At 48.9% G+C, this 13,159-nt stretch overlaps 1 protein-coding gene across 9 annotated transcripts in view; it reads right to left on the reverse strand.

The window, feature by feature from the left end:
- Positions 1 to 13,159, reverse strand: part of Mta3 (metastasis associated 1 family member 3) — a 239,745-nt gene that overhangs the window by 48,688 nt on the left and 177,898 nt on the right. Inside the window, exons 17-18 of one of the 9 annotated variants that reach the window (XR_005727282.2) lie at positions 6,644 to 6,717; positions 2,289 to 5,578 (exon numbers count right to left, since the gene is read on the reverse strand). The exons of 7 other annotated variants lie outside the window; for them this stretch is intronic. Coding sequence is in view for 1 of the 2 variants with exons in the window: in XM_040271053.2 (XP_040126987.1) it covers positions 5,553 to 5,578 (26 nt within the window). In the remaining variant the exon portion in view is untranslated. Of the gene's footprint in view, positions 1 to 2,288; positions 5,579 to 6,643; positions 6,718 to 13,159 lie in introns of those variants that run through there. One more of the 9 variants, XM_040271053.2, reaches the window with a different exon arrangement.

The raw sequence follows: 13,159 nt of genomic DNA on the forward strand, positions 1-13,159 counted from the left end.
CAGCCTGGGCAAATTAGCAAGACCCTGTAGCACACCCAGGGTTCCCTACTGTTGTATGTTGGTCATGGAGTCGTATGCATGCACTGAAAGTATTGGGGTGATAAAAAAGTGAAGGGAGACAATGAAAGGGATACAGAGGTGACTGCTACTATGTCCAAAATTGTTTTCCTGAAAAAAATCTGTGTCATCTCGGAATGTTGGTGTAGCTCTGAGAATAGAGGTGTCAGTGCACAAAGACTGGAAAGTAATGTGCGACCCTAGCTTCCAGTGCTCAAGAGGCTCAGAGAGGATGGCTAAGATGTCGCCCTGTAAGAAGAGCACTGGACTTGACAATCAGATGGTCATTAGTGACTTGATGGAGTGGCTGCAGGAGGGGCAGAAGGGGAGCCACAGAGCACTCTAAGGAATTGAGGAATTCATGAGATTTGAAGTCATGGAGACAACTCCTTCCTCTTTCGACAAATTTGCCAATAAGGGAGCTGAGGTGAAGCTAAGTAGAGGACAGAGGTTTTGGTGGTTGACATTTCTGTTGTTTCCTGGACTGAATGGAGAGATTTAATATAGTGGCAGGAGAAGAAAGGAACGATGAGAATGAGATGATAAAGCAATTCATACTGTGAGTGCCAGGCCTTCTTCTAAGCACCTTACACATCCCAATTTCTTTAGTCCTATAAGGTAGACACAATTATTACCCATATTACAGATGAAAACATTGAGACCCAGAGAGGTTGAGGGACTTGCCCAATGCTACACTGCTAGTAAGTACCAGTCTGGTCTGGGTCAGGATACTCTATTGCAAGGCCCTAGGGAGTGGGTGGGTGGATTCAACCTATGGATAGCAGGAGGGTCTGATTATGAGAGGTAGCAGGACACCTCCTCTGGTGAGGAGAATGGAACTATTTCAGAGTCTTGAGGAAGAAAGCTGACAGGATTATTAGGAGGCTTGGCTCTGTGGGAAGAGGGCTTAGAGATGACACGGGACTAAAGTGGCTCATTCTGGGAATAAGAAAACAATATCCCCAAGAATCTGTAAAAGGGTCACTAAGCAAGGAGCCAGCAGGGCACAGTGGTGCACACCTGCAATCCCAGCAACTTGGGAGGCTGAGGCAGGAGGATCCCAAGTTGCAGGTCAGCCTGGGCAACTTACCAAGGACCAGTCTCAAAAAATAAAAAGTGCTGGGTATAGCTCAGGGGTAGAGCATCCCTGGGTTCAAACCCCAATACCAAACAGAACAAAATGCAAATGGACCGGGGTGTAACCTAGTAGTAGAGCACTTGCCTAGCATGTGCTAGACCCTGGGTCCCATCCCCAGCACTGGAAAACCAAGAAGCCAGAAGAGGCCTGGAGAGTTGAGCAGCCACAGCTCTAGGGGAGTTGTCAGGGTTTCTGCGTGAACCTCCGCAGCTCAGGACCACTTCAGAGCAAGGGCAACTCATCCAGGAGAGGAGAAGCAGCTCCCCAGGAAGCCTGAGCATTAAAATGCGGCCCTGGCCTGGAATTAGGGGTGGCCTTCCTGGAGAGGCAGGGCACGCAACACTAGTGACAGATGACCTCCCAGGCGGGAGGCAGTACAAGTTGGGGTAGATGCACCAGAACCGTGCAGCACCTGAGGGATTCCACTAGGAAGGGGCCTCTGTGTTCTTCCCTGAGGGTTCTCTCTGCTTCCACAAAATCTCCCCTGACCATCATCCAGCGGTACTGACCTCCATCCCAGACTCCTGCACACTACCAACACGGCCTTAATCTCAACTTTTCCTCTCTCCAAGAACCTGGACACGTCCTACTTCTCCATGGAAACCCTTGGAAGAAACTCAGTGCCTACTTTTTGTCTTTCATCTCTCATAAAACCCAGCAAATAAGGGTCACACACAGGGTTCACCTCATCTTTCTCTGTGGTAACCTTGACAGAGAAACTAAAAGAGGGCAGTGGGACAGGGAAGCCCTGTGCTGAGCCACAGAAGCCCCCTCAATGTGCCATTCCAAGCTCCCTGGCACGGGTACCCAGAACTGATACAACTGTGACTCCTTGGGGTGGTTACTAGGGAAAGGTTTGCCTGCTGTTCTTTCTACCCCAAGACCTAGGGGGTGCAGGGTCAGGATGTGCATGAGAAAACACAGTCCCTCAGTAGAGAAAGGCTCCTGGGAATCTGGTGTGGCTGGGGACACAATCAAACTAGCCTGGCCTCATTACCTGAGACAAGACTCTGACATGGAGTCCTGGGGTGTGTGCGCCCAGAGCCTCAGAGCTGAGCCACCGTTCCAGTCAAGGAGAGCACAAAGCCAGGCATTATTTCCAGAAATTTATTGGAAACACGATACAAACTGATTAGTAGATGGCATCTCCTTAGACAGATGGTCCACGCTGGCATTACGCTGGAATGAATTACCCTGGGGAAGCACTTACGAGCACGGAAGCATGCCCTGGGTTAGGGGTCTCTGGCCTGGAGAACCAGAGACGCAGGGGAGAGGAACAGGAGGACGCAAAGAAAACTGGGACATGGCTTTCCTGAGGGGAGTGGGGAGGTGGGCTGCTAAATGAGTAGATCTCCCCCAAGGAAACCAGGAACAACTGCGAAGAATGAAGGCTCCCTCCCTCCCCAAAGCACTGTTCCTCCAGGTGGAGGATAAAGAATCCACAAAGACCCAAGGGGGCAGCTCTGTCTCCTTCACCAGGGTCCAGGACAGCAGCATGAACACCGGGATGGGACACAACACGAGCAGGCAGGGCATAAACCCAGGCCGCTGGCCCTCAGGCCTGCGCCTGGCCTGCCCTCCAGCTGCTCTGCCCTTCCACACGCTGGGGGCTGACCCTGCGGGTTGCCGTTCTGGCTCCTAGGGAAGCTGGCTTCTGGCTGGGGTTAACTAACATGAAGCACCACAGAAATATGGAGGGCAAGAAGGGAGCGGTTAAGCTCCTTCTCCCCTTCTCTCCACAGGGAGCCTTTCTGACAGGGACTGTCAAAATATAGACCCCAGATGTGCCTTTGGGATCTATATTTTGTCCCTGGTGAGCAGAACTCTCTCTGCTTCCTGGCTGTCCTGAAGGGCTCAGGGTGTGGGCGCTTCTTGCTGTTATTTCCAGGTGGTTCCTTGTTCCCCGATTCACGTCTGGTCTTTTTTCTATGGGTTTTTTTTTTTTTTCCTGTGACAAATCTGAAATAAGCCCCTATGTTTGAAATACGGGGTGTGGTTTCTGCTTTCCCAGTTGGGCCCTGAGTGACAGAAACTGGGCTGTGGACTAGGCAGAAGAGTGAGAGGTCCCAGCAACAGCCTGCAATCCTCTCTTCCCCACAGTTAGGACATCAGAGGTGGTGCAGCGACTAAGGGGGGGCTGCCTGCTGAGTTCGTGCCTTTGCCCAGGAAGCAGCACCATAGACGTCTGGGCGGTGCAGATAGTCTCAGCACGTCCACTCACGCACTCCTGAACAACGGTGGCAGGCGTGACCACACAGGATGGCAACGCCGTGGTGCTAAGAAGGGCTTGTTATGGTTTGGCTGTGAAGTGTGAAAGCTCATGTGTGAAGGAATGAAGGAATGTTCAGAGGCAATGCGATTATGTGATCTATAAGGTCATCATTGGATTAATCCACTAGGTGGATTGATAATTTGAAAGGTCTTCTGTACTGGGTGGTGACTATAGGCAAGCAAAGAGTGGCTGGAGGAAGTTGGTCCCTGGGGGGTGTGCCTTTGGGGTCTATATTTTGTCCCTGGTGAGCAGAACTCTCTCTGCTTCCTGGCTGTCATGAATCGAGCAGTCTTCCTCTGTATCCTTTGACCATGATGTTCTGCCTTACCTGAGACCCAAAGCAATGGATTCAGCCAATCACAGCCAATTATTTGCGACCAGTGGTCCACGTGATGTGGGTTAGGTGCGGGAAGTGAGGGGTGAGCACCCCTGTCCCCTGTATCCACATGTTGCAGTCAAACCAGGCCAGGGGCACAGATAGTTTTGTGTGTTTTCTTTTTCTTTAGAGAAGAAACCTCAGAGGCCCGCTGCCTCTTCCCCCAGAGTCTCTGCTGAAGGGACCTCTGTGTGGGAACCTGGGGAAATGCCTGCTATCTGTACCACCTGCCTCATGGAGCCCTGTGACACAGGCCCCTCTCCCACAGAAGCCCCTAAGTCCAGGCTGCCCCAAGGGTCATCGGTGGTGGGAACATGGCTGGTCACCGGCTCAGATACCTACACTGAGAAGCAACTCCTCAGAGAAGCCAAGATGGATGCCCAGTTGGGCAGGGATGGGCAGATGGAGATTGAGCATCTCCTCAGCCATCGCACACCTTGTTCTCCTCAGAGCCAAGCCAGCCTCAGAGGACAGACTTCCAAAGTCATCCTCATTTCTCTGACACCTTACTCTTCCTGGAGGTCAGGTCAATTGTTGCCACTCTGCCTTGCAACAATCTGTTTGGGGCACCTCACAGCCATTCACCTGCCCCCCCCCCAACTACAGCCCCCAAGAAACTGGGAGGTCAGACTCCAGTTGTTTTCCACAGAGCCCTGAGGCCCGACCCGCCCAATGGAGGGTAGGGGAGCCCTGGGCTCGGGCTGCTCAAGAAGCTAATGGCACTGAATGGTTCCAATGCCTGCAGCAGTGTGCACAGGTGGCAGAGTGGCCAGCTGGAATGCCACCAAGGGCTGTGCCCAGGGAAAGCAGGTAGAGCCCAAGTCAGTATATCAGGCAGGTCTCCTGGGGCTGAGGCACATATGCCTACAGAAACACTGGCCAGAGGGGTGGGGGCCATGCAGCCACCTACAGACTCATACCTGCAAACAGTCCTTCACCCCACTTTCCTTTGTCTGCCTCAAATAAACCTGGGTGATTGAGGACCCGCTGTGGACCCACCTGGCTACAGCTTGTCAGCTGATTCAGGGGTAAGGGAACAGGGCAATAAGCAAATGGCTTGTCACAGTGATGCACACACTTGGCATGTTCAACACCTGCTCTTGCTGGAGACTCCAGGGGAACACAGAACCAGAGAGAACACCAGCCTCCCCGCAGCAACGAGTCCGGGATGTTGGGGTCAAGACTAACACTTCCCCAGTTTAAAAAAAAAAAAAAGCAGCCTATTGAGAAAATGCCAAGTGACAGGAACAGCGAGGGTGGGGAAATACCATGAGCTGCGTAAACACCAGCACATTTCTTAAGAAAAATGCACTCAGAAAGCTGCCACATCCCTCCTGTGCATAACTATACAGCATAAAACAGAGCAGGACAGACACATGCAGGGCAGCAGGGCTCCAAGCTCTCAGCAGCCTCCATCGCCCGAGGCCACCATTCCTGGGGAGTGTGGCGCCAATAAGTGAGGAGGAGTGGCTCCTGCCCCCTCAAGAAGGTCTGCTGGGGACAGAGAGGTCTCAGAGAAGGAAGCCAGGCGCTGCTGGTTCACAGGTGGAGGTGCAGATTTGGAACCTGCACTCCTACAGTTTCTTCCCTCCCCATCGGGTCTCCGTGGGGTACACGCGGGGGTCTCCAGCTGCCTCCTTCCCAGGCACAGCTGTGAACATCAGCAGGACAGTAGCGAGTCTTGGATTGTAGGATGGAACAGGGATCGCTCAGTCTGACACACAACAAGTGAGTTCTAGAAAAGGGAAGAAATAGGTCAAGGTTGAACAAGTGCCCATGGGAGAAGCAAGACAAGAGGGATCATGGGATCAGCCCTCCCACCATGACATCCTTCAGGGAAGGGAGCCCAGCACCAACTCAAATAAATGCTCACAATGTAGTTTAAGACTGGACAGGCCATCCATGGCGGCACACACCTATAGTCCCAGTGGCTTGGGAGGCTGAGACAGGAAGATTGCAAGTTCAAAGCCAGCCTCAGCAATGGCGAGGCACTAAGCAACTCAGTGAGAACCTGTCTCTAAATAAAATGCAAAACAGGGCTGGGGATGTGGCTCAGTGATTGAGTGCTCCTGAGTTCAATCCCCAGTACCTCCCCCCAAAAAGACTGAACCAGAGGGGAAGTTTAGTAAGTTAAGAAGATATCCGATGTGCTAAAGCATCTGGAAAGTGGGTTTTGGATAGGCAGAAGGAATGCAGCCAGGTGGCCCAGCACAGCAGGCCCTTCCACGCCCATCACCAGACCTTGGGGAACTTCCCTGACTGAGACAAAGGAACAGGGAGCACAGCTGGCAGGGAGGAGGCACAATCTCATCTTCAGTAATCATAATCAATCATCATGACGTGGACACTCCCTGGTGATGACTACCGTGTGTGTGTGTGTGTGTGTGTGTGTGTGTGTGTGTGTGTGTGTGTGTGTGTGTATGTAGCCCAGGGCTCTGCACACACCAGGGAAACACTCTACCACTGAGCCACATCCCCTGTGGACACATTCTTTGTAGAGGGGAGTGAAGTTCGGTCCGGGCAGTGTCACAGGGTCAGAACCTGTTCCTATGCCCCTCTTCTTCTCCCCAAACTTTCGACTCTCCTTTCTCCAAGCTCAGCATCTAGGGCTTTGCAAAGAGATGCATATATGAGCAGACCTGGCCTGGGAGCTGGGTCATCACCAGCTCATGTGACCCAGCAGCAGTGACACCTTTTCCTTGGTCACTAGGAAAGTGGCTGGGAGGGAGGGGGTTTTTGCTCAGACAACATCTCTCCCATCATGCACTCTGCAGCCAGGAAAGGACCCAGGGACGCTCACCTTCACAGCCTTGTACCACGCTGAGGAAGGGTTGCAGGATGGAGTGGAGCTGTGCCTTCACTTCATGAGCCTTTCTAGAATAGGGAAGGCACATGTACACAGCCTGGTATTTAATATGGGCTCAGTAAAAATATATTAAAGAATCAGATAAATTCAGTTTAGGGATCAATAAACATTTGTTTTACTGAACTTACTGTAGGTTATATAGCTGCTTTATTTAAACTTCACCAGAACCTTGGGAGGTTAGGAAATTGTTCAAGGTCACACAGGGTGAGTAAGGCCAGGGATCAGAATCTGAATACAGATCTTAATTCAGTCAAGTTTTTCCTGCTATACCAAACAGTACATCATCCCTCCAGCCCAGTATTCTGATAACAGCCCAGTAAGAACTCGCTGCCCCTTTCAGTGTCTAAGTTGAAGGCTATGCACGTCAGTATCTCTCAGAAGTTTGCCCCCCACCCCCAGCCCTTTTCTGCAGAAAAGAGGTGGGGGGGGGAGGACTCTGTCACCCATTTGTCTAAAGCCCTAAAGAATGTAAACCACGTGCCAGAAGAGCAATTTGTAATGAATTCCCAAGTTTCTGATCCACCATGGTAAATTTGTGCTAGGCTTACTTGCTTCAGTTTCAAAAGCAACCCTCTCCCCCTAAGTAGCTCAGAGTCTGGCAGCCAAGATCAACACCCGCCTTCTCCGCACTGGCCACGGTTTTAAGTCGAGATGTGCCATCTCTCTGCATCCCAGCTGGAGTGCTTCCCACTTGCCCTTGTACTGCGACCACCTCACCATGCCCTGCTCAGAGTTCCCCCAGCCCACTTCATTTCCTTGAAGCAAGAAACAAAAGCCACCTGCAGTCCCCAGATACAGAGGTCCATGCATGGCACCATTGGCAGAGGGCCTCAGGAAAAGGTCTAATGAGTCTCAGGTTTCCTTCCTAGACTCAGATGTAGCCCAAATCATTTCCCTTTTTTGCTTATTCTCAAATGCATTCATTTACATTTGCCACTTTTGTATGTATTAATCCTGACTCATAATAAGCAGTTATTTTGTTTTTTGGAAAATGTTCTCTGTTGCTTTGGCTACTTAAAGGACTTGAAGTCCAGGGGCTTGGAGCTTCTGCATTCTAATCAGTCCGTGCACAGAGAGCAACCTCTCATAAGGCTTCTAGCCACGAGCTTCTGAGGTGGCTTCCTTCCCTTTAAGAAGTGGAGGAAACGGCCATTGGGACTGCGGAGGCTGGAAGCAGAAGACACAGACTGCACGCCCAGAAAGCCAGACTTGAGGCTTGGAGCATGGAAAGGCAAGAGCAGAGTTCGTCCCCAGAGTCGTCAAAGGGCTCTGGAAGTGGGGGAGGGAGGCTGTAACAGCCCCAGAGCTCTACTGACTTCTAACCCCTGGGCCACTGTCGACCTCCTTCAATGTGAAAGTTTATGCTCTGAAGAAGTCAAAACTAAGGGTCTCAGGCACAAGGCAAGGCATGAAGCCCACTTGAGGCAGAGAGATGAAGTGAACGCAGGCCCACTAAATGATGCGCCTGCAGCGCTCTTCCTACAGAGCTCCCAGAATACAGACCAACTCCACCCTCTGAGAAAAGAGCCAGGAAGAAGGCAAACTGGACTATACATGGAGAGGAAAACCTAAGAAGAACAAAAACCACTACCAATATCCTCAAAGAAGTACCCACGAAACATAAGCAGTAGCTTATTTTATTTTATTCAAATGAGAGAACCAAGGGGCTCACAGAAGGAGTGCTTTACTGAACTTACTGTAGGTTATATAAACTGCTTTAGGGGGAAACTCTAGATATTCAGAAAAGAGTGGCAGAGCGCTTGCCTGGCACGAATGAGGCACTGGGTTTGGTCCTCAGCACCATATAAATAAATAAAATAAGGGTATTGTGTCCATCTACAACTAAAACAAACAAAGCTCATGGAAGAACCGAGGAGTTCTGCTTTCTATAATGGTAGGCTGATTTATACATGGCTAACCCTGCAGCCAACAAACTCTGGACAAATCATGAAACCAACTATTTGGAAGTACGGGAGAGCAGCCAAAACAAGACATAAATCGGAAAGGCTGTGACCCCAGAACAAAATGAGGTAGGTGAGAACCACTCTGAACCGGCTTCCACTGGAGCACTTCCACAGCTCAGGCTGAGGAGTGAGGGGAGAGGTCAAGGTCACCAGTGCTGGTGGCTGGAAATTGAGGGAGGAGATCTTGGAAAGGAAAGAAACCAGACAAGGGGAGCCCAGGCCAGTTCCCCTCAAATTACTGGCTGATTTCTGAACTACCTAGGGATAGAGAGAGACGGCGGAGCCCTGGGAATCATCAGCCCAAGGCTCCAAGAGCCCAGCAGTGACCCCAGCGTGTGGAGCCCTAGGAGGGTGGAGTTTGGAGTTGAAGTTCTACCACGTTAGAGTGGACACACACCCGCTCCCCAAGCAAAACCCAACAGACCCAACAGGGAGAAACAAAATTCTGGTTGGAAGAATGAAGCTGAAAAAGTCTCCCAGAGAGCAGAGTAAAAAGACACCAATATGAAAACTGCAAAGAAAAAAGAAGGCAGTAGAGGGCCAGTCCAGGAAGTCCAATATCCCAATATTCTGCACATTTTTTTCTGTGGAGTGTCCCCCCAAATGCCCTCAGTGTGGGACCCTATTTTCCCCCACTGTCTCCTGCTCACCCACTGCCCAGAAGGGACTCGCAGGAAAGCTGCATTAGAGCATAGGAAGGGTCTTCTCAAGTTATCTCCTTTGCAACCTTCATCGAACCAAGTTAATCTTTTGGTTTGCACCTCCTGTTTACATTAATCACTTTTTATACTCATTTATATGTAAATAGTTGCTAATAAAATGCATAAATTATAACTCAGATGTTTTCTGAGCTTAAAGAATGCTCAGTCATTTGGAAGGGAAAACAGGAAACAGGGAAAGAAAATAATAATGAGGAGGGCTGAGAAGCTTAAAATGGGCCCAGTGGGGGTTTTCAAATCAACTAGATTGTGATAAACACACCCCGTGTCTCCATTGCCCTGGAGGCTCTGCAGATTCTGGAGGCTTCCCCTCATTTCTTTGCTGGAACCCAGGAGACTGTCTGGAGGCTGCCTATAAGGAACGGCTCCTGGGCTTGGTCTTTACTTCACTGGGCATGGGGAGTCATGTGGGAGCACGTGGGAGGCCCTGGGTTCAATCTCCAGCACCGCAAAAGAAAAAGAAAGAAAGAAAAAGAGAGAGAGGATCCCACGCTGCTATCTCAATGGCTTTCTCAGACACGGGGACCTGCCTTTGACGGCTGAGTCAAACCTTTTTCTCAGGGACCCAATCCTCTCCCTCTCCTGTCTCTTTTCTGAACATCTAGAGTTTCCCCTAAAGCTCGAGACCCCGCTCTCCAGGCAGAGGTTCACTCTCCTTCAGAGACATCCTCTGTTTCAGTGAGATGGGTGAACACACCGGCAGGCCAGTTTAAAAGGGCTCTCCAAAATGGCCCCTTGAAGTAATCAGCAAGTCTTATTGAGGAGGCCAGTGCTGGCCCTCACAGCTGCACTTGAGGAACTACCATGGACTTTTATTACTTTTCTAGGACCTCCATATTGCTGAGAAGGTCCCAAGTTCAGACCTCTTGGGGACTTGCACAATAGTATCTCACTCAGGGATAAGACAGAAGTGCTGTCTGGGAAAAACTGTAATATCAGAAACCTAGGAATGGTCCTGCAGGTAAACAATCTGGCATCCTTCCAGAACACCAAGTTGCTGACTAATCATGCACTTGGGGTCTGCCTTCCTTTACGACTGTACCTGTGGCTCACAGGCTGAGAGAGCATCCACAGCGCCCAGACACTGCTTAGAATGTCCTGTAACCCTCTGGATACCTGAAGTTCTCTGCTGTAGTGCTTCAACTCAATAAATCCTAAAGCCATAATGGCCCTTTACAAAATAATTTTTTTAAAACCTCAACGACTTTAAGAATATATTTAACCAGGCTATGAGACTACTTGAGACAAGGAGACTGGAGGCGAATCTAGGGACACTTGATATTCTTCGTAAACAATGTTTGAGAACATTTGAAAATACTGCAGTCTTTTGAAATGGCATGAAATTGTTGACAGAAGGCAGCCTGGGCCCAGGCATGCTTGGGAGTGCCATCAGCTGTCCTTGGCAGTCTATTTTTATTGGGATTGTGAAGACAGCAGATGCATTCCCGCAGCTCGCTCACTGTACAATGGCCCTCGCCATCACCATTTCCCAGGGTTGGGATGCCAACAGTTGGATTGTTGAATCACTGATTTCAGAAACAAGTCATCAAAAGGACAATCTTCACACTCTAGATCATAATATTGTCCTTACAGAGGCACCCGCAGAAGACACCCTCTTCATGGGAGAGTTAGAGAAATGATCTTACTTAGTACAAAAGATAAATAAGAAAAATCTACAGTGTACTCACAGTCCCAGGGGAAATAAGCAGAGGAGGGTAGATTATGAAGGGCTTTATTATACAATTCATCACCTTTTTCTGACTCTGTCCCACTGAAAATTCACCTCTTTGGAGCCTGTTGCTTTGGTTTCCCTGACAGGCTGAGTCTTGATTCACTACCCCTGGGACAAGAGCCAAGTCATCCTGCACAAAGGTTGAGACAGCTCCGGCTGATGCTCATGTGGTCTCTACCACTCCTTAAACAGAAGTCAGTCTTCCTCTAGGTCCCCAATTTCTAAAGACTGAGACAGCGGGCAATTACCTGGTCCCTATACAGGGGGATGGAAGTGCCACAGACCTAGCAAAATCCCTAGCAGCTGACAAGGGCAGCCCCTTAGGGGGTCAGGAGAGGACAAGATGGTCAGCCCATCTCACTGTCTGTTCTCTGGATTTTTTTCTGATTCAGCTTTCACTCTGAGAAATATTCTGCTGCCTCAAGATCATGATGCTCCATCCCTCTGCTGTAGGAGCCTAGAGGCAGCAGAGCAACTCCTCTTATAAACCTAATTTCCTATCTTTAATGCTCCTCAGAATTATTTAATCAAGAGCAATTTCTCTTTATAGGTACTGGACCCCTAAAATGTGCAAATACACACTGGAACAACCCCCTCCCCAATTTACCTTCAAGTAAACCCATGAGCTTTTGTTTTGTTTTTGTTTTTTGATTGTATCACTAGGTTACCCAAGCTGGCCTTGAACTCCTGGGCTCAACTCATTCTCCTGTCTCAGCCTCCCTAGTAGCTGACATTACAGGTGCATACCCCTAAACCCAGCCACAGGAGCCATTTTTTGAGAATCATACTTTCAGGCAAGGAACAAATAATTATGATTTCTGAGGAAGGTACTGACATTTTATTTATATGTAATCCATATGACAACAAAATTCTGATACCTTAGAAATTCCCAAATAAAACTTTAGTAGCAGCTAATCTTTTAAGTAGAGACAGAATCTGAACTCTCAATGAACATCTACTATGAGTCAGAGACTATGCTGAGAATAGCATAGAATCTGACTTGAACACATTTCACCTTTAGATGATTCTGTGAATTTTTTCTTATTTCTTTTTTCCCTTCTTCCCAACATTAATATAGCTCTTAGGCCCCAAGAACAATACAAGAGATACGATACAGGCAGAGGAGCTTTATAGAGGCAGGAAAGGGAGAAAAGGGCTTTTGTTCAACAATGGCAGCTTACACTTCATGGTCTGAGCAAAGAAAAATACCCTCTATATTTTTTAATACCTTTGCAAATATACAGCCATCTCTTACACAGGGAAAACATAAACATCTTCCATGTACATATGCCCGCACTCAACACACAGATTTGGATCCTTATTTACCTGGAGGAAAAAACACTAGATTTGGAGCTTAAATTCCAAACTGCTGCTACTTGTTAACATTTTGATGGTAGGCAAATCCCTTAACCTTGCTGAACTTTGATGCTTTTGTTAGAAAAGCAGATTTTAACACCTGTTTCATAAAGTATTTAGATATTGAAGTGATATAAAGTCCACACAATTTTTTTTTCATCATTAGAACAACTCTGTAAGGCAAATAGGACCTGCACTTTACAGAGAAAACAGGTACAAAGAAACCAAGTGGTTCACCTACGGTCACACAGGAAGTAATCAGAGAAGTCGGCAATGAATCTCATCTGACTCCAAATACTCAGATGCCTGCCCTACCCCTGTGGCACAGATGAATTCCTTTTCCCCTGCTGCCCTCTCTTTTGGGCTCTCAGACATGGAAAGATTTCCCCTTAATGGCTCTTCTATCCCTGAAGACTAGAGGGCCTTCTCTACTCACAGTCACTTTTGCCACAGGAAGAGGATCTTGAGTAGTTCCTGGAGAACAGGGGAACTTGACTCAGGACAAGTTGGGCCCTTGGCATACATGATGGAAAAGAATTTCAGCACATATTGGTAGAGGCATCTTCCTTTCTTAGGAAAGCAGACACACTTCAAGGGAGAATCTAGGCCATCTCAATCAAGAATGAGAAATGTTTTGGGGGTTTTTGGATTGCTTTTTTAAAGGAAACTTGGTGAGGGA

Source organism: Ictidomys tridecemlineatus, chromosome 12, assembly GCF_052094955.1.
Source record: "Ictidomys tridecemlineatus isolate mIctTri1 chromosome 12, mIctTri1.hap1, whole genome shotgun sequence".
NCBI lineage: Eukaryota > Metazoa > Chordata > Mammalia > Rodentia > Sciuridae > Ictidomys > Ictidomys tridecemlineatus.